This window comes from Dama dama, chromosome 18 (assembly GCF_033118175.1).
Source record: "Dama dama isolate Ldn47 chromosome 18, ASM3311817v1, whole genome shotgun sequence".
NCBI classification, from domain to species: Eukaryota; Metazoa; Chordata; class Mammalia; order Artiodactyla; family Cervidae; genus Dama; species Dama dama.
The window spans coordinates 8996360-9018223 of record NC_083698.1 but is presented as its reverse complement, the minus strand read 5'-3'; the positions used below and the strand labels follow the sequence as shown (position 1 = coordinate 9018223).

The following is a 21864-nucleotide window of genomic DNA, read 5'->3' as shown; positions in this document are numbered from 1 at the left end:
ATCTCAAGAATAGCTAAGAACATAAGCAAACAGTCACATGAATGAGAAGGGTAGGATACAGGTGGCAAGTTTGGGGTATAGAAAAGCCAGAGCATATGTGAAAGGGAAGAAAGTTGACAGTAAATTGGTTTAGTTCTAAAGATGTGCTGTTTGCCCCTCAAATGCACCATGTCTAAGAGCAAATTTCCTTTCCCTTTTTACCCATTTATTTCCAAAAAAATGAATTGCCTTTCCACCATTGCATTAGATTGCAGCCTTCTATAAGTCTTTGTAACCAGATGGTAAATTCACTATGTCTGGCACATTCTTTGTACTCTTTGCTTACTTTTTTTCCCCACTACCTAGAATATTTTACTTCAGCATCTCTTCAGCTTTCAAATTGTTCTTCTATCAGAATACTTTTCAGGACTCTCTTAGGCTGAAATCTTATCTTCCTTTTCCAACATTTTGTAAAGCATCATATTATGATTTGACAAATATATATATTCTGATTGTTACCCTCAACTGTTACTTAAATTTTACAGCATGATGTAACTTACCTCACATGTTTGTTTTCCTCTGATTACATTAGAAGCCTTTGCCAGAGCAGACACCATTTATCTTAACATATCTTTGTGTCTTTCACATTGCCTCCTTCAACAGCTACATGTAAATAGGTCTTGGGCCTATTGTAAATTAAAGAAAAGCATTATTAAATTTCTGAGTTGCTTTCTGCTCCTGAAAATATTTTTGACTAAAAATTTTATCTCCCTAATTTATAATTTTTGTATTATATTTTCTATGATTGTAATTCTTTATCCTCTGCTCTATCTTGTATTTGAGATTATATTTTCTCCCAGTTGATCAGAAATAGAAACATTTGAATTAAATCAGAGTACTTCATAAGAAATCTGTAAGCACTGAAAGCATTTACATAAATGTCTTTATTCCTTGTTCTCTGCCATAGAAAAATCATAAATTTCTTTGAGATGTCTGAAATTTGGATTTTTCAAACACTTCATATGAATTTTGTAGGTGTTTTATTTTTTTGTAGGTATGGAAAAGTTGAAGCCACTCGCATATTGTTAGAGAAAGGCAAGTGCAATCCAAACCTTTTAAATGGACAACTTGGTTCTCCTCTTCATTTTGCTGCTGGAGGAGGACATGCTGAAATAGTACAGATCCTCCTAAACCATCCAGAAATTGACAGAGTAAGTTATTTCCCAGGCTTTTTTTTTTAACGTCCAAACAGTAAATAACTAGTAATGGCACTTAAAATGTTCAGTTGTACACTTGAGAGGTCAGCTGAGAAATGAAAACAGATTTAACTTGCTATGAAGAATAAGTAATATGTATACACTGTGCTTTTAAATTGTAATAGAATACACCTCACATGAAATTTATCATTTTCACCATTTTTAGATGTACAGATCAGTGGCATTAAGTACATTTACATTGTTTTACAACCATTACCACCATGCATCGCCCAAGTGTACATAAAATTTGGCGTCCTTTCATTTTATATAAAGTGTCTCCTATATTGCAGGGAGATTCTTTACCAACTGAGCTATTAGGGAAGCCCTTATATAAAGTGTATTTTCTAAAAAATATATTAAGGAAAAAGATATTTTGGAATTTGTACTAACAAATTTGTGAAGGGAAAAATAATAGCTTTAACAAGACCTTTGTTGTTGCTGTAAACAGAATTTTTAAAAAACAATAGCCACAGTGATTAGTGCTTTGAATCTTTCATCTTTGGCTATTCATGTTTACTTGAAGTATAGTATGCAATAAGTATGCTTAATATGTACTTAACATTTGCCGATAGTCTTTTTAATGAAATTTTGATTGACTGATATTTTCCCTTACTTGTATATTTGTAATGCCTTTTTTCTTTAACCTTTGATTCTTCCCTCACATTCCTAGCACATAACAGACCAACAGGGAAGATCTCCTTTAAATATTTGTGAAGAAAACAAACAAAATAATTGGGAAGAAGCTGCAAAATTGTTGAAGGAAGCCATTAACAAACCAGTAAGAATTAACTTCATAAATAGTAGTTAGAGCCAAACATCATATTTAAGTTGATAAGTAATTTGATGATCTGAGGTAAGAATGGAAGGATGAATGTATGGATGGCTTCTCTACTGCTTTTATAAAACCTCATGTTTAGACATCATAGATATTAAATTTGCTATCATCTCTAACATTTGAGCATTTATTCTTGCATATCGAAATAAAAGTTTGCATAAATAAATCTTTCAATCACTTAAAATTAATCTAATTCCCAATGTAATCTCTATACTTTATATGCTGATTACAAATTGTAACCTTTCATTGAAGCATCTCTCTCTACTTAGGCCTTCTAAGTGAAGTGAAAGTGTTCATCATTTAGTCATGTCCGACCTTTTGCAACCCCATGGACGGTAGCCTGTCAGGCTCTCCTCTGTCCATGGAATTCTCCAGACAAGAATACTGGAGTGCGTAGCCATTCCCTTCTTCAGGGCATCTTCCCAACCCAGTGATTGAATCCAGTTCTCCTGCGCTGCTGTCTTTACCGTCTGAGCCACCAGGGAAGGCTCTAGGCCTTCTAAGCAATATGTCATATTTGTAAATAATCATATTACACATCACTCAGTAATTTAATTACTTACCTAGTTCAGATTCATTTTCCTCCTTAAGATTAGTGACTGGGTTCCTAGCCTTTTATTTTGCCCATTCAGCTTGGCCTTTCCATCTACTTACGTACAAAATAATTAGCAGTGGCATTAAGATAGAGAAGAATTAACAATTAGAAAAAACTCTGTCATGCCTCAAAGTTATAGTGACAGTAAACTGTTTTCTATGTAAAAATTGTTTGAAAACTTGCAAACCAGATGAAAGAATTTATACCAACTAATAAAGGATAAAAGTTTTATACCAACAGGATATAACGCATATATCCGAGCCTTTCCAGACATTTCCATTAACTAGATAATATGTACTTGTTGAGTATTTCTGTAAATTTACCACCATGAAATGCTGAAAGTGATAAGTGATAAATAGTAAATACATGATCTCTGTCTTAAAGGGAAATTTCACACATTCATACACGTTTTGTCAAAACGTTATTCCCTGAGCACAGGACAAAAGCAAGGAAATAAATAAGCAGTACAGGCACCCTTATATTAACTTCATTGCAATTTACTTTCTAATTGTATAGTTAAAAACACAATTTTTATTTCTCATATAATCTTTAAATCTGGATGTATAAGATAAAAGGAATTAGGTACTTTTACCTAAAATGAACTGTCCTGGAAGTTGTGTAGAGGCATCAGTTACTTCCTATAACAATAAAAATGAATTGATAATATCATTTCTCTCTGTGATTTTCTGAACTGGAAGGAAGAAACTGGCTCAAGGTCCATTGTTCATAACTTTTATCTGCAAAATCCTTTATCACAGATTCCTCTTGGGACAAATTATTGCTGGTACACATTTCTGCATTGTAATTTGTGGCCCACTAAACTCATGAGATAGTTAACTAACACCAGATTTAGTTAATCAAGTCTATATCCCCCATTTGGTATTTACATTGTATGTTAATAGCTTTAAAGTATTCTCTCAGAAGATTCTGAAGTTGAATATTTTTTTAAAAACCATTTGCCTTCATTTCTCAAACTTATTTGACCATGGAATATTCAGAGGAAAACATGTTTAAAAATATAAGTAATGGAAGTAAATTTTTAAAAAATATTGCCAGAAGTGGTTAGGACTGTAAGCTTCCAGTGCAGGGGGCACAGGTTTGATCCCTTATTGAGCCACAAAGATTGCAAGCTGTGCAGCAAGGCAAAAATGGAAAAAATAAAATATTGCCAGAAGATTCTCACTTAAAGTAGTTTTTCTGATATTTTCCATATTAGAAATCTATAATAAAGCAGATGAAGTTGAAACTAAAGCATTTTGGGGGGTTGGGATGTATAATTTCTACCCAGTTTGCGTAATTTATTATCGTTCTTTGTCCTAGTATGAAAAAGTTCGAATATACAGGATGGATGGATCATACCGTTCTGTTGAACTGAAGCATGGAAATAATACTACAGTGCAGCAGATAATGGAAGGAATGCGTCTCTCTCAAGAAACACAGCAATATTTCACTATTTGGATCTGTTCAGAAAACCTCAGTAAGAAACTTGTTATTCTGATGTATAAACCCCATTATTCCTTTTTGAGAGTGAGTTGGTAAACTGAAGTATAGCATCAATTATTATTGACTTTTAAATTTTCAAATGATATAATATTCTTTTCTTTTATATAAATTGTTTATGTTCAAACTACTGAAACAGATAAACCTCTGCTTGCGCCTGGCCCCTTTTTATTCATACGATGTTGGGGGTTTTGACTAATTTTACTTATGTGTGTATTTGTGGCTGTGCTGTTGCTCGTTGCTGCGTGGACTAGTTTCTAGCTGTGACAAGCGGGGCCTGCCCCCTGGCTGTGGTGTGAGGGCCTCTCACGGCAGCACGGGTCCTAGGGCATGTGGGTTCAGTGGTGCCGTGTGGGCTCTGGGCACAGGCCGGCACACGGGCCTGGCTTCTCCACAGCATCTGGGGTGAGCCCAGATCGGCCACCAAACCTGTGGCTCCCGCACTGGCAAGTGGACTCTTTACTACTGAGTCACCAGGGAAGCGCCATACGGTATTGGAAGTGGTAAAAACCAAAACATTCTTTCTTTGGCAATGAAATTTGATTTGAATGCTGTTTAAATGCAGTTTAAATTTGATTTGAATGCTATTTAAATGCATCCAACTTGCCTTTATTTTCAGTGCTCACCTCCTCTCAAAATAATACAGATATTCTTTTTCTTTATATTGGTTTTCTGTCAGATCTTTTTATTTCAGTTCAGTTCAGTTCAGTCGCTCAATCATGTCTGACTCTTTTTATTTAAACTCAGCCTAATGTCACTACAGATTTGGTCTCTCAAAGTATTGCAGATACATAAGGGATTTCATCAAGATGGGTGTGATTTGTTTTCTAGTGATTTAACTATTTTTTAAACACCAAATTTTTACTGATTTTATCATAATTAGGCTACCATGGAATTAAGGATCTTAAATTCATTTGATAAATTTTAACTCATTTCCAGAATTATTCTCATAATTCTTACATTCTTAAAAAACAGTTAACCTCAAATTGGGCATAATATTGATTACAATCAACATTGATTTAAATTTAGACCTTTAATTTGTGTGTGTTCAATACTTAGGTACAGAATTTAATGAAAAGTTTCTATGTGTTGGTGTAATTAGTTCATTTTTACATGATCATTTATTAAGGGAAAGATGTTTTTCAGGCCTTCAACTCAAGCCTTATCATAAACCATTGCAACATGTTCGTGACTGGCCAGAAATACTTGCTGAATTGACTAATTTGGATCCCCAAAGGGAAACACCACAGCTTTTCCTAAGAAGAGATGTGAGACTTCCTTTGGAAGTTGAGAAAAAGGTTTGCCCAGAAATCTTTTCTATAGTCATTTAGATGTTCAGAGTCTGCTGGGTTCCTGTTTTAAGCACTAGAGGCAAACACTGTGCTCCTTTACAGAGGGTTCATTGCTGTTTTTCTGTTCAATCCTCAATCCCTGTTGTAAGTGATAGAGAGTTTGAGTCAGTCCACTTACAAAGCCCCTGGTTGGTTTTTCCATTTCCATCTCCACTGTCTTAGAATACAAAAGAAATAGAGACTCCGTCCTAAAGAGAATAGAGAGAACTAAAAAAAACATTCTGGATAGAGAAGATTATATTTACAAAGGGGACATTAAAGTTATTCCCAGTAATCGGTATATAGCTATTCTTTTGGATTCAACAGAGAACTATACATTTATAGTTCTATACATATATAAACTATACATATATACATATATATGTATATATATAAACTATATAAATATATAAACACATATAAACTATACATACATACATATATAAAAAAATGAGAATGGAATTTACATGATTAAAAAAGTCTGTCCTAAATAAGTATGTCTGGATTTGAATTACTGTAAATGTTAGAAGTGAAATAATGCCATCTGAAGGATGACCAGACAAGGAAAAAATCTAAGGGATATATTACAAGTTAAACTAGGTAATAGTCTAAATACAGCAATAGCTTTGAAAACTGGGGAAAAGAAAAGTTCTAAGGTCTCATAAATTTGGTGAAGAAAAAATATACAATGCATTTCCTCATTCTTTTATTCAAGGAAATACTAAACACATAAGGTTAAGCACATTTCAACACGTGAAAATTTCAGTGACCTTGTCCAAACTTGGCAAATGTTTTATGTCTGACTATTTATATTGTCCATCTTATATTACCCAACCTAAGGTAGAAAAGACATTTGACAAAAGCCAATGGCCTTTCTTGATAGAACTCTCAGAAAACTAGAAGGGGAGCTTCCTCAATCCAATAAATGGCATTTATAAAAAACCCGCAGTTAACGTACTCCACGGTGAAAGACTGAAAACTTTTCCTCCTAAGATCAGAAACAAGACAAGGATGCCTGCTTTCACCACTGCTGTTTAACACAGAACAAGAAGTTCTAACCAAAGCAATTGGTCACACTCTCCCCAGCAGCACCCCTAAATGTAAAGCAAGGGGGGGAAAAGGGCATCCGAATTGAAAAGGAAAAAGTTAAACTGTCTCTGTTGATCAAAAATGACATGATCCTATATATAGGGAATTCCAAAGAATCTACACAAAAGCTACTAGAGCTAATAAATGGACTCAGCAGAGTTGTAGGGTACATGCTCAACACCTGAAAATCAGTTGTTTCTATAACCAGCCACAGACACTCAAAAAAAAGGAACTTAAAAATCCTTTACAATAACTTGTATAAGGATAAAATACCTAGGAATAAATTTAATAAAAGAGATGCAAGACTTATACATTGAAAACTACAAGAATAAAGTGAAGGGATTCACATTTCCCAATTTCTTAGTACAAAGCTACAGGAATCCAAACAATTTGGTACTGGTATAAGGATAGAATTGAGAATGGAATAGAATTGAGAGTCCTCAAGTAACTCCTTATACCATACCAACTACTTTTTTGACAAGGATGCCAAGTGAATTCAATGAAGAAAGAGTAGTTTCTTCAACACATGATGCTAGGGCAACTGGAAATTCACATGCAAAAGTATCAAATTGGACTCTGATCTCACACTGCATAAAAAATTAACTCAATGTCTCAATAACCTAAATATAAAAGCCAAAATCATAGAATTCTTAGGACAAAATACATGTGTATTCTTTATGACTTTAGATTTGGTCATGGAGCTTTAGATATGACACCAAAAACATGAGTAACAAAAGAAAAAATTGATAAATTGGACTTCATCAAAATTAAAAGCATTTGTAAATCAAAGGACATTATCATTAAAGAGAAAAGACAAGCTATATAATAAAAGAAGATACTTGCAAATCATATATATGATAAGTGTTTCAGTTTAGTTCAGTTCAGTCACTCAGTCATGTCCAACTCTGCAACCCCATGGACTGCAGCACACCAGGCTTCCCTGTCCATGACTAACTCTCAGAGTTTACTCAAACTCATGTCCATAGTGTCAGTGATGCCATCCAACCATCTCATCCTCTGTCATCCCCTTCTCCCACCTTCAATCTTTCCCAGCATCAGGGTGGCCAAAGTACTGGAGTTTCAGCTTCAACATCAGTCCTTCCAGTGAATATACAGGACTGATTTCCTTTAGGATGGACTGGTTGGATCTCCTTGCAGTCCAAAGGACTCTCAAGAGTCTTCTACACCATAGTTCAAAAGCATCCATTCTTTGGCACTCAGCTTTCTTTGTAGTCCCAACTCTCATATCCATACATGACCGCTGGAAAAACCACAGCTTTGGCTAGGTGGACCTCTGTTGGTAAAGTAATATCTGCTTTTTAATATGCTGTCTAGGTTGGTCATAGCTTTTCTTCCAAGGAACAAGTGTCTTAATTTCATGGCTGCAGTCACCATCTGCAGTGATTTTGGAACCCAAAAAAATAAAAAGTCTCTCACTGTTTCCATTGTTTCGCCAACTATCTGCCATGAAATGATGGGACTGGATGCCATGATCTTAGTTTTCTGAATGTTTAGTGTTTACTATTCAGAGTATAAAAGGAACTCCTGCAACTCAGCAACAAAAAGACAACTCAATTAAATTGGGTAAAGGACTTAACATTTCTCCAGTAAAGATACACAGGTGGCTAACAAGCACATGAGATGTTGTTCAAGATCATTAGGCGTTAAGGAAATGCAAATCAAAACACAATAAGAATCCACACCTACTAGGATGGCTGTAATAATAAAAATTTATAAAGGAAGATATTGAGGGTTGAGGAAATAGAGAAAATAGAACCTTTGTATACTGTAGATAGTAGTATAAAATGGTGTGGCCTCTGTGGAAAACAGTTGAATAGTTCTTTTATTTTATTTATTTATTAGTTGGAGGCTAATTACTTCACAACATTTCAGTGGGTTTTGTCATACATTGATATGAATCAGCCATAGATTTACACGTATTCCCCATCCCGATCCCTGAATAGTTCTTAAAAACACTAAACATAGAATTACTATTTGATCTAGCAATTCCACTCCTAGGTGCATACCTAAAGAAAACAAGAGCTCAAATATTTGTATTCCAGCATTCTTATCAGCAATATTTATAATAACCAGAAAGGTGGACACAAGCTAAGTGTTCATCAACAGATCAATGGATAAAGAAAGTGTAGTATATACATACAATGGATTCTTACTCATCCATAAAAAGGAATGAAGTTCTGATACATGTCATAACATGATGGACCTTGAAATTATGTTAGGTGAAATAAGCCAGACACAAAAGGAAAAACAGAGTTTGATTTTACTTACATTAAATAAATATCTGCTGCTGCTGCTAAGTCGCTTGTCATGTCCAACTCTGTGCGACCCCATAGACAGCAGCTCACCAGACTCCGCCATCCCTGGAATTCTCCAGGCAAGAACACTGGAGTGGGTTGCCATTTCCTTCTCCAGTGCATGAAAGTGAAGTCTCTCAGTTGTGTCCAACTCTTCGCGACCCCATGGACTGCAGCCTACCCGGCTTCTCCGTCCATGGGATTTTCCAGGCAACAGTACTGGAGTGGGTCGCCATTGCCTTCTCCAAATAAATATCTAGAATAGGCAAATTCATAAACAGAAAGTATGTTAGAGATTACCACAGGTGTGATGTGAAGAGAATGAGGACTTACTGGTTACACAGTTTCTGTTTGGATGTTGAAATGTGAAAATGGTGATGGTTCACAGCATTATGAATGTAATTAATGCCACTAAATTCTACACTTAAAACATAGGTAAAGTGGCAACTTTTGTTAAACAAAATGTGATAGATCTATGAAATTGGCAAGTAATCTAAGCATACTCAGCCTGTCTTTCTTCTCCACTTAAATAGTATCTTCAAAGTTGGCTGGTAGAGAAAGAGTAATAATAATGATAGTACTTGAACATTAAATTAATTTCACTTTATACTACAACTTTGGTAAAGTAGGTTCAAGTGAAAAAGAAGCAAGGTTTAGGAGTACTTACAGTGAATCAGAATATCATCATCTGATAAAGTGGTTACGTTCTTTCACTCCTTGTGTAATTGAGAAATTCGTGTTTTTACCATCTGAAAAATAGAAGAATTGCATTTTTTTGGTTAGGATTATTCTTTTAGGACAAGAAGAGCCTACTTTCATTTAAAAAGAACAGTTGTTGACTAATACTTCCTGAATACACTATTAGGAATTATAACTATTCTCTACTCAAATTCTTCAAATTCACTAAGTCAGTTTTTACTAGAAAAATGTTTTCTTTCACTTTTTCCCAACTTTTTCTTTTCACTTTTTAGTTTCAGAAATTAAAAACCCATAGGAAAGTTGAAAAAGTAATAAAATTCATACCATATACCATTCATTAAATTCACTAATTGTTAACATTTTACTATATTTGCTTCACCTTTCCTCTCTTTTCTTTGTAAACCATTTAAAATTGAGTTGCAAGCATCATGGCCTTTCATCCTTAAATATTTTAACATCATCTTCAAAGAACAAGGAGGTACTATACATACTACAGTACCACTATCAACCTAATAAAATTAATATTTCCACAATAATATCTAATACCAGACCCATATTCAGATTTCCCCCCAGTTTCTCAGTCTCTTAAAACGCTCAACTGAAGAAGCTATTCAGCCTTCATGCTTTGTATTTGTTACCTCTTTGCTTCTTTTAGTCAAGAGCAATCCCCTTATCTTTTTTCCTCCATGAAATTGTTTCAATTTTTTAAATATTTTGTAGAGTGTTATTTTAGTTAGCAGACAACAAAACCTTTTACTGTAAGGAATTTGGGTCATTTTGAATCATATATGGAAATTCTCAAGTATTTATTTAGAATCTCTGTAATTGGTGATCATATTATTCCAGGTAGATATGTATTCTGTAGGGTAGCATTTTTCAGTCTTTTTTTAATCTTATCAGATAAAGGGAAACTTTAGTTTTTAAAACTTAAAAAAAAGTATGCTCTCCTTTCATGTTATTTATCAAATAGAAACTGTTAAGCTCTTTTCAGACTTCATGTTTCCTTCTGGGAACTGACAGTACTTCCTTTCATCTTCTTTGTGGTTCACTACTATGTTGTGTGAAGCATAAATTATAAAAGGATGTTTGAGGAATATAAAGAATTTAAGTAAAATTGTACTAGAAATTACTCACGCTCCCATAAACTGATGATAATTTTACTGGACTTGAATCAGAGGTTAGCAAACTGGCCTACTGCCATATCTGAACTGTTGCCTATTTTTGTATATCCTGTAAGCTATTAATGGTTGAAAAATTCAGAAGTTAATATTTCCTGTCATGTGAACATGTCATGAAACTCAAATTTCAGAATCAGTATCAAAAGTTTTAGTAGAACTCTGACATTTGTAGATGTATTGTCTACAGCTGCTTTTGTGCTAAACCAGAAGAGCTGAGTCACTCTGTTAGAGACTTTATGACTCACAAAGCTTAAAATCATACTGTCTGGTCTTTAATAGAAAAGAATTGTCCACCTCTGCTCCAAAGCAAAAATAGCGTATTTATATGCAGTTACGTAGCTTTTGCTTTTTCATGTTAGTGACAAGTTGTACATTTATAACAGGAAATTGTGGCCTAATAACCATACTATATTTTCTCCTTTAAGATTGAAGACCCACTAGCTATTCTTATTCTCTTTGATGAAGCCAGATACAATTTATTGAAGGGCTTTTATACAGCTCCTGATGCTAAACTGATAACGTTGGCAAGTCTACTGTTGCAGATAGTTTATGGAAATTACGAGAGTAAGAAACACAAGCAAGGTTTCCTAAAGTAAGTATTTAATATAATTCATGGTCTTGTGCTATGCCCAAGATTGAGTTTACCAAGAAAGTTTAGAAATATGTTATTAAGAACTATAGACACTAATTTGGAATTAAATAATATAAGGCATGGAATGAGAAGAAAACCTATAGTAATGCATTCTTTTAAGTTATATTCTCTCCAAGGTTATTTTTCTTATATTTGAATATAGTGTGAGGTGCCTTATACTTGTCTTTCTTTACTGTATGTTTAAATAAGTTCACTAAAACCTTACTTAGATAAGTAGTAACAACAACAACAACAAAAGTTATAAGGTAGACACATTTCAGAATCCCACTCAAAAACTAGTTCATGTTTCATGTTGTGAGAAAACACTGAAGTTTTAGCACATCTAAAGTTTGTTTATTGTTCTATTACATATGTGATAAAATTAATTTTGTTTTCACTCTAAAAAAAATAAATAAATAAAGTTTGTTTATTGTAGTTTTCAGCATTCAAAAATATTTTGTGCTTACTGAAAGAAGAAACATTTCTCTAGACTGAGCAATGTTGAGATCACGACTTCTTGCTTAAAATGTTGAGTTCTCTGATATTTTAAGTATAGTATTTTTCAGCTCAAAAATCATTTAAAGCCATTTGTATCTAGATGATTACATTACTTTAGCTACTAAAGATAATTTATTTTTAAAATGTTGGGATATTTGCTTACAGTGAAGAAAATCTCAAATCTATTGTACCTATTACCAAATTGAAAAGTAAGGCACCTCACTGGACAAACCGAATACTTCATGAATACAAGGTAAGCTGTTAAATAGAAATAAAAAGACATAACCTAGTTGAAATTTTGTTAGTATTCTTAATGCTTTAAACATGGGTACATTAAATTTATATTCCTGAAATAAAAAAGTTATAATTCACATATCTGAAAGAAAAAGTAGCAAGATACTTTATTTTTAACAATTTTTTTTACTGAATACCTTCTGAATGCTGGTACTGTGGCAAGTGCTAGAGATTTTTAAAAATAAGAAATAATACACTATCTTTATCCATGCACTTAAAATATAATAAATAAGCATTGTTTTTAGACCTTGTCTTATTTAATAGAAGATCTCAGAAGAAAAGTGCCCTTGGGATAATATCACACATGTTATTCTTTGGGTTAGCCTTGATTTTAGAAACTGTTTAGTTGACCTGTCTGGACTGTTAAAGGCATATTCTCCTTTCACATCTCCTTATTTTACTTTGTTTTTAGAATCTTAGTACAAGTGAAGGTGTCAGTAAAGAAATGCATCACCTACAGCGCATGTTCTTACAGAATTGTTGGGAAATTCCTACATATGGTGCAGCTTTTTTCACAGGACAGATATTTACAAAGGCAAGCCCCAGTAATCATAAAGTCATTCCTGTGTATGTAGGTGTGAATATAAAAGGACTTCATCTCCTCAACATGGAAACTAAGGTAGATTTTTATCTTTTCAACTGTTTTTGACCAGTCACACTATATATATAATATCTAAAATAACAGTACTAGGCTACATGAACAATTTCATTTATAATAGCAGAGGATGAGGGTTGAAAATAAAATGATTACCAATAGGGAGTTAATATTAATTGTAGTACATTTCTACATTGAAATACCTTGCAGCCATACAAAAGAATGAAGAATATTTTTGTGTAGAATGATCTCTAGATATATTTGGTGCTGAACCATATGTAATATGCTATCATTCATGTAAAAATGGGTGGAAACGGGTAGTTAATGGAAGAAAACAAAAACACTAACACAGAAAGATATACGCACATCGCTTTTCATTGAAACATTACTTACAGTGGCCAACATAAACACCTTAAGTGTCATCAGTGGAGAGATGGCTAGAGAAAATGTGTGTGTGTGTGTGTTATATGTTCTTACAGAATTGTTGGGGAATTCCTACGTATGGAGCAGCTTTTTGCACAGGATAGGTATTTACAAAGGCAAGCCCCAGTAGTCATGGAGTCATCCCTGTGTATGTAGGCATGAATATAAAGGTTATACACAAACACAATGGAATATTATTATTTGGCCATTAGAAAGAATGAAGTCTTGCCATTTGCAACAATAGGGATGGACTTTGAGGGCATTGTGCTAAGTGAAGTAAGTCAGACAAAGATAAATGCCCTATGATCTCACTTGTGTGTGGTGGGATCTTAAAAAAACAAACAAACAAACAGGCTCATAGAAATTAGAACAGATTGGTGGTTGCCAAAAGCAGGGAGCTGGGAGATGGGCAAAAGGGGTAAGGGGGTCAAAAGATGGAGACTAAGTCACGGGATGTAGTATAGAGCATGGTCAATAATGCTGTATTGCATATTTGAAAGTTGCTGAGAGAATAGATCTTAAAATTCCTCATCACAACAAAAAAAAGTGTTAACGGTGTATGGTGATGAATGTTGACAGCACTTGTAGTGTATACAAATCCTGAATCATGCTGTATACCTGAAACTAATATAACGTCATATGTCCATTATGCCTCAAAACATGTGGGCAAGTGAAAACTACATTTACAGAAATATGTGTTGTGGTGCTTTTGTATGCAGAAAAATTTCTTATGCCTTTGGAGAAGGGAGACATTTCACTGTATAGCATTTTGCAACTTAAAAAAAAAATTTAACTGTGATTGTATTATATATTTAAAAATTAATTAGATATAAATGAAAAAGATTCAAATTTAAAAAGGAAGTAAAATATCTGAAACAAGTGGTTCATTTTGAAAGTTTGAATTAGTTACAAGAACATTTTTGGGGGCAGGATGAAGTGTGGATAGGACTGTGAATACCTGTTAGAACACTTCACAGCTTTTCTATTCCACCATCTTGATCTGGCCGCCCCTGCTTCAGAGCTTTTCAGTCAGAGGCTTATTGGGATGTTGTGCTCCTTTTTCTAACCAAAGTCATGATGATATAAATATGGACTTATCACTTATTTTTAGCATATTTAATACATTTCACAGGATAAACAGCTTTCTAGTTAGTAATAGGAAGCAAATGAAAGTCTGTTTTGTTTATTCAGATTGATGAATAGACTATTCTCAGACTCAATTTAAGTAATAACTAGGCTTATGTAAGCCTTATGTAAGCCTGATGAACTATGGACAGAGGTTCGTGACATTGTACAGAAGACAGGAATCAAGACCATCCCCAAGAAAAAGAAATGCAAAAAAGCAAAATGGCTCTCTGAGGAGGCCTTACAAATAGCTGTGAAAAGAAGGGAAGCGAAAAGCAAAGGGAAAAAGGAAAGATATACCCATTTGAATGCAGAGCTCCAAAGAATAGCAAGAGATACGAAAGACTTCCTCAGTGATCAGTGCAAACAAATAGAGGAAAACAATAGAATAGGAAAGACTAGAGATCTCTTCAAGAAAATTAGAGATACCAAGGGAACATGTCCTGCAAAGATGGGCTCAATAAAGGACAGAAATGGTGTGAACCTAACAGAAGCAGAAGATATTAAGAAGAGGTGACAAGAATACACAGAAGAACTGTACAAAAAAGATCTTCACGACCCAGATAATCATGACAGTATGATCACTCATACTCACCTAGAGCCAGACAGCCTGGAATGTGAAGTCAAGTGGGACTTAGGAAGAATCACTATGAACAAAGCTAGTGGAGGTGATGGAATTCCAGTTGAGCTATTTCAAATCCTGAAAGATGATGTGATGAAAGTGCTGCACTCAATATGCCAGCAAATTTGGAAAACTCAGCAGGGGCCACAGGACTGGAAAAGGTCAGTTTTCATTCCAATCCCAAGGAAAGGCAATCCCAAAGAATGCTTAAACTACCACACAATTGCACTCATCTCACACACTAGTAAAGTAATGCTTAAAATTCTCCAAGCCAGGCTTCAGCAATACGTGAACTGTGAACTTCCAGATGTTCAAGCTGGTTTTAGAAAAGGCGGAGGAACCAGAGATCAAATTGCCAGCATCCACTGGATCATCGAAAAAGCAAGAGAGTTCCAGAAAAACATCTATTTCTGCTTTATTGACTATGCCAAAGCCTTTGACTATGTGGATAGACTGTGGAAAATTCTGAAAGAGATGGGAATACCAGACCACCTGACCTACCTCCTGAGAAATCTGTATGCAGCTCAGAAAGCAAGTTAGAACTGGACATGGAACAACAGACTGGTTCCAAATAGGAAAAGGAGTATGTCAAGGCTGTATATTGTCACCCTGCTTATTTAACTTATATGCAGAGCACATCATGAGAAACGCTTTGCTGGAGGAAGCACAAGCTGGAATCAAGATTGCCGGGAGAAATATCAGTAACCTCAGATGTGCAGATAACACCATCCTTATGGCAGAAAGTGAAGAAGAACTAAAAAGCCTCTTGATGAAAGTGAAAGAGGAGAGTGAAAAGTTGGCTCAACATTCAGAAAACTAAGATCATGGCATCTGGTCCCATCACTTCATGGCAAATAGATGGGGAAACAATGGAAACAGTGGGTGATTTTATTTTTCTGGACTCCAAAATCACTGCAGATGGTGATTGCAGCCATGAAATTAAAAGATGCTTACTCCTCGGAGGGAAAGTTATGACCAACCTAGACAGCATATTAAAAAGCAGAGACATTACTTTGCCAACATATGTCTAGCTAGTCAAGGCTATGGTTTTTCCAGTGGTCATGTATGGATGTGAGAGTTGGACTATAAAGAAAGCTGAGCACTGAAGAATTGATGCTTTTGAACTGTGGTGTTGGAGAAGACTCTTGAGAGTCCCTTGGACTGCAAGGAGATCCAACCAGTCCATCCTGAAGATCGGTCCTGGGTGTTCATTGGAACGACTGATGCTGAAGCTGAAACTCCAATACTTTGGCCACCTCATGCGAAGAGCTGACGCATTGGAAAAGACCCCGATTCTGGGAAAGATTGAGGGCAGGAGGAGAAGGGGACGACAGAGGATGAGATGGTTGGATGGCATCACCAACTTGATGGACATGGGTTTGGGTGGACTCCAGGAGTTGGTGATGGACAGGGAGGCCTGGCATGCTCCGGTTCATGGGGTCGCCAAGAGTCAGACATGACTGAGAGACTGAACTGAACTGAACTGAAGCTTATATAAAAAGACGTTTTAGATTAGGAAGTTTCACTGTAAACCTAATTTTTATTTTCATCATTTAAGTCTTATTTATGTAATCACATAACTTCTGAAATGGTAGTTATTTCATTATTACTCAGAATCATTGTTATTGGCAGCAGTTATTTTACCATATTGTTAGATACACCTGTGAATGGAGATAAAGACTATGCAGGGACATATGTAGAAGAGGGACTGGCTTCAGTAATTCACTTGGAACTTGACTTTATGAAGTCTTTGATATTGGCTTGTTTTTGAGTCACTTGCTTATCATTTTCTATTTAGACTATTTTATTCATACAAAATAAGCTGTTTCTTATTAGCTTGTAACTACTTTTTTTATTCCTACTGTACTGTTTGTTAAAGGAAATGAAAGAGAAATTCCCCTTGTCATTTCGAGAAATTTTTCCTCTGCTATTTTAGAGCATTTTATATCAATATCTGCAAATTCTTCTTCATTGAACTGGCTGGTGATGCCATGGGCATAACACTGAGCCTTTTCTCTAAACTGTGTATTATGTTTGACTTTTGGTAGCATTCCAAATTTAGGCAAGAGTAAAAAGCTTTATATAGTATTCAAATGATGGTTCAGTAATAGAACATTTCATACTATGAATAATATTCTGTTCCAGGAATTGAGTGAGATAGCAGTTAACAGGCAGAGGATGATAGTAGTATTATTAAGAATCTGCTTTTTCTAGAATAGAAATGCTGTCATTGGGTATATACAGAGGTGATTGAAACCAAGGGTAACAATGTTTTCTCTCCACATAATTATTACCTGTGTGCTTTGTAAGCTACCGGTAAATTTTTGGCACTATAAAGGCTCTAAGATTTTCAAACCATCAAAGATGAGAACAGTCAGCTTGTCGTCAGTTGTCTTAGATTGACCAAGCCCTAAGGTGTCTATGTGGTCAGTATGACAGACTTGCTTAGAGTAAACACCTTCATCTGAAAAAAATCCTCATTTGCATCTAAAACTCGGTTTCAGTGTGTACTCAATATACTTATTTTAAAGGATGGCATGAATATTTTCTTTGTATATATGTATGAAAAGAATATATTTATTTTTAGGGTAAGAAAATATAAGTTATTACCTGGAGATAATTATTTCTTAAATAATCAAAATAATATATTGGATTCCTATTTAAATATACCATTATTTAAAACATGTAGGTACAAGGTACTGTAATTGTTTTTTAAATAGTTCTGTTGAATATATGAAGGATATATTATTAATTTTTAAAATAATGCTTATATTTACTATAAATATGGGCTTCCCCCATGGCTCAGGTGGTAAAGAATCTGCCTACAATGCAGGAGACCTGGGTTTGATCCCTGGGTTGGGAAGATCCCCTGGAGAAGGGAAAGGCTACCCACTCCAGTATTCTGGCCTGGAGGATTCCATGGACTATATATAGTCCATGGGGTCTCAGAGTCAGACACAGCTGTGACTTTCACTTTCTTTCACTTATTATAAATATAGCAGTGTACTTATTTTCAGTGATATGAAATTGCCTAAGTCACCAATTTTACCACATTAAATAAATTTCAGATCTGAAAGTACTGTATGAATATTCAAAAGGTACTGAATATAATAAAAGGAATTGTTTTTAACCTGCAGAAAGTAAAAACTTTCAGTACACTTAATTTTCTTGAAAACTACTGATAGAATGGGCATCTTTGTTTTCCTATCATTGGGTAAGTTTAAAATGTACAGTGTGTTGATTTGTTACACTTACCTATTTCAAAATGGCTACCACTATAGCATTATCTCTATCACATCACATAATTATAACTTATGTTTTCTGGTGAAAACATTTAAGATCTACTCTCTTAGCAACTTTCAAACATAGAGTACAGTATTGCTAACTATAAGCACCATGCCCCACATTAGATTCCCATAACTTAATTCATCTTTTAACTGAAAGTTTGTACTACTTTGACCAACATCTCAATTCCCCCCACCTGCCAGTCACCGATAAAACCACCTTTCTGCTCTTTGTTTCAATGAGTTTGGCTTTTTTAGATTCCACATGTAAGTGGTATCATCCTGTGGTATTTGTCTGTCTTTAGCTTAAGGCCCTCACGTTCCTTCCATGTTGTTGCAAATGAGAAGATTTCCTTATTTCTCATGGCTGAATGTGTGTATGTGTGTGTGTGCATAAATAAACATACATAGCACAGAATGGGCATCTTCAAAAAATTTTGTCATTCTGATAAAAAGAGTGTCATTGCTCAAGAAGTCTGCCGTGGCTCTTTGCTGCAGGCTATGTCAGGTTACCAAGTGCACTTTGAACAAGTTTTATTCTAACTTTCAAAACCATTCTGTTTAGACCTGGCTAGATAAGTGTAGATAGTAAGAGAAGAAAGGTGTTGTTTTTAATAAATATTTCAATATTAATGACTTGCAATTATGTTGCAGGCTTTACTCATCAGTCTTAAGTATGGTTGCTTCATGTGGCAGTTGGGAGATGCAGATTCATGTTTTCAGATCCATAGTATGGAAAATAAAATGAGCTTTATAGTACATACAAAACAGGTAAGTAACTAATCAGTTCTTGATTTATATGATAGTAATAAACTCTACTGTATTAGTAAAATTATTTCTTTCTTAAAAAATGACAGTCCATTTTACTTCAAGTAAAACCTCTTAACGTGAAATTAACATTATTTAAGACCAAGGTAAAAAGGCAGGTCTTTCCTAAGCAAAGCAAGAAACTTAGCTGAATAATTTATTGCAGCCTTACAACAATGAAAAATTCCTTCTCAAATATAGAACAGTCTGCCTACTGCATGTATGTCGTTTACACATTCTTATATGCTTCACATTTATTGGTGACATATATTTTACTTTTTAGGCTGGCCTTGTGGTAAAACTACTAATGAAGCTAAATGGACAGTTAATGCCCATGGAAAGAAATTCGTGAGAGGAAACCAGCTGATACTCAAGCCGCCACATTTTGTGATGTAGATTTTTTCCATGAAAGATTTCGTAAACTATTACTTTTAACAAGGCATTTAGTCTCTTGTAATATATATATATACTATTACATTGTACAGAATCTGTACTCATGTTTGGTGTGTAATATACCAATTAGTTTTATATAATATCCTTGTTAAGTTAATTTTTAAGAGAAACACACAAAAATGTGTAGATTGATAGTCTGTATAACATTAGACAAAACAGTAAGCTTTAAAAAAAGTTATTTTTGGTAAATGATAAAGAATTTAGAGGGGACTATGATGAAATTAAAAATATAGCTTTGCTATATCTTTATGTGTGTGTCATTTCAAAATATATAGAAAGTCAACATAATTTGAATAAAGAAAATATGTTTTCTACTTAAAGCATATATAGCACTATTACTTAAAATGTGTTTTTGTAATCTTAGAACATTTTTCAACATGTTTTTAAGATACTTAGTTAAAATAAGCTAACATATCTCAAAGTGTTATAGTTCTTGAAACCCCTGTGTTGTAATTATCTGAGTACCTCTTAAAAACAAGGGTTTCAGGGACTCATTCTAGACAAGTTTACTGTCTTCAAAATAGCAGGGCCTGTGAATTTTTCCTTAAGTTTTAGTTTGTTTTCTGTTGATGTAATTCCATACCCAGAAATGAATTTGTATTATTAAAGTTAAGTAAATTATACAGTCTTCCTGGCACACAAACACATACACATATGGACACTTAGACTAAGGGACAGTCTCTGGCATTAGTTGTTTCATTTATTAAGAACATGCTGTATTTTTATGAGTTGGCACAATGGTGTAATATTGCCTTTACGTTGTAGGAAGTAGATCACCAAATATCTGGTGGTTTTCTTTAGGGGAGCACTGATGTCATGTGAGTAGCTAACTTGATTAATCTGCTATTTAATATTGAAATTAGGCTTTCTAAGCTTTCCAAGCTTTGAAATTAGTCTTTCCAATTCCAAGAATTGTTGTATTCAATTCAGAGGCAGTCCAGAGATTCAACAGTCATATTTAAAATTAGCCTACACATTGCAGATAATTTTTTTATATCATCATCTACTCTTCACATTGACTTCTGCATGTTGTTAATGGTGGTCTGCTGAGCTTTATTAAGATTAGGTAGTTAAGTAAATGCAAAGAGAAGCCCTGATTTGTCTTTGACTAAGTGCTAAGCATTTTTGACTGCATAGACAGTGCTCTGTCAGTTTCATCCATTTCAGTAGCCTCAGTTATTACCAAATACTCTGTTGACTCCCAGACCTAAAACTCCAGCCTCAGCCTTAATCTGAGTTCTTGATCTTAATTTCTTGCCATTCCCGCTCCACCTCAGTGGTTTGCACAAGGAACATCTGTTTCATCACAGCTGGAAGCAGTCTGCTCCCTCTCCTGCCCCATTCTCTCCTTATGCTTGTGTTGTCTGGTTAACGGCATCAAACTGCATGTGGCTGCTCACCCTGGAAATGTGGGAGTGTTCTATAGCTTTTCTGCCTTTAATCATCTACACATTCCTCTTACCAAGTTCTGTCACATGTCCTGTGAGTCCTTTCCTATTCCCTGCCTGTGTTTGCACAGCAGCCACCATAGTTCAAGTCCTTGCCATCTGTTCCTGGGCTCATTGTAGCATCTTCCCCTGGCTTCCCAACTTAGAGTCTACATTCTGCCCATCTGTTTCTCCACACCTCTCTCATAGATCCAATTATTTCATTACCCTCTGAAAACCCTCCTCACTGCATGTAATGTTAAATTCCAGTTTCTTAGTACTGAATATGCTAACCCGCCTATCCAGGTTAATATCTATCCGTTTCTCCCACACTCATTCTGTGCTTCCAGCCCATTGTTTCCCAACCCTGGCTCTTCAGTAATGTCACATGGGGAGTGTGACATAGTGTGACATTTACCACTTTATGACTCAATAATTTTAGGTAGGGCTCAAGCATTTCTGTTTTAAAGTATCCCAGGTGATTTTGATATACAGCTTAGGGTTTAGAACTGCTGTTCTAACTAACTGTAGGAGATAGCTGAATGCTTTTTCTTTCATAGAGGGAGGTGAGGATACATCTCTGCTGCATCAAATAACTCCCTCCTCTACTTAATACCACATACCCTCCTGGAGTTGAACGGTATGGCAGCTCTGGGAAAAAGGAAGAGGAAACTATTAGAGTAGCATGGCTATTAAAAGCTTAAAAATATACAGCATTAAGAAGTCAATTTCAAAATTAGTAGGGAAAAAATGCATTATTGTCAGACCACAACAAACCAGAAATAAAGGGGAAATGCAGACAGCTTTTAATGAGTGCTTAGGAGTATATGAGCACTAAGGGTGAAAGATACTATTTTCCTTTTCATCATCCTTTCAATAAATTTGAGTGCCTTTTATATTCCAGGGAGCCAGTGGTAAGAAAAAGTCT

At 34.8% G+C, this 21864-nt stretch overlaps 1 protein-coding gene across 5 annotated transcripts in view; it reads left to right on the top strand.

Annotated features, from left to right (window-relative positions):
• Nucleotides 1-19834, top strand: part of KRIT1 (KRIT1 ankyrin repeat containing) — a 39031-nt gene extending 19197 nt beyond the window's left edge. For all 5 annotated transcript variants that reach the window (XM_061164879.1, XM_061164881.1, XM_061164880.1 and 2 more), the window contains 9 exons: nt 1034-1190; nt 1906-2013; nt 3986-4142; nt 5312-5463; nt 11203-11369; nt 12072-12159; nt 12613-12819; nt 18904-19020; nt 19340-19834. In XM_061164879.1, coding sequence (XP_061020862.1) covers nt 1034-1190; nt 1906-2013; nt 3986-4142; nt 5312-5463; nt 11203-11369; nt 12072-12159; nt 12613-12819; nt 18904-19020; nt 19340-19408 — 1222 coding nt within the window. In that variant the 3' untranslated portion in view covers nt 19409-19834. The remainder of the gene's footprint in view (nt 1-1033; nt 1191-1905; nt 2014-3985; nt 4143-5311; nt 5464-11202; nt 11370-12071; nt 12160-12612; nt 12820-18903; nt 19021-19339) is intronic.
• Nucleotides 19835-21864: the final 2030 nt, after the last annotated feature.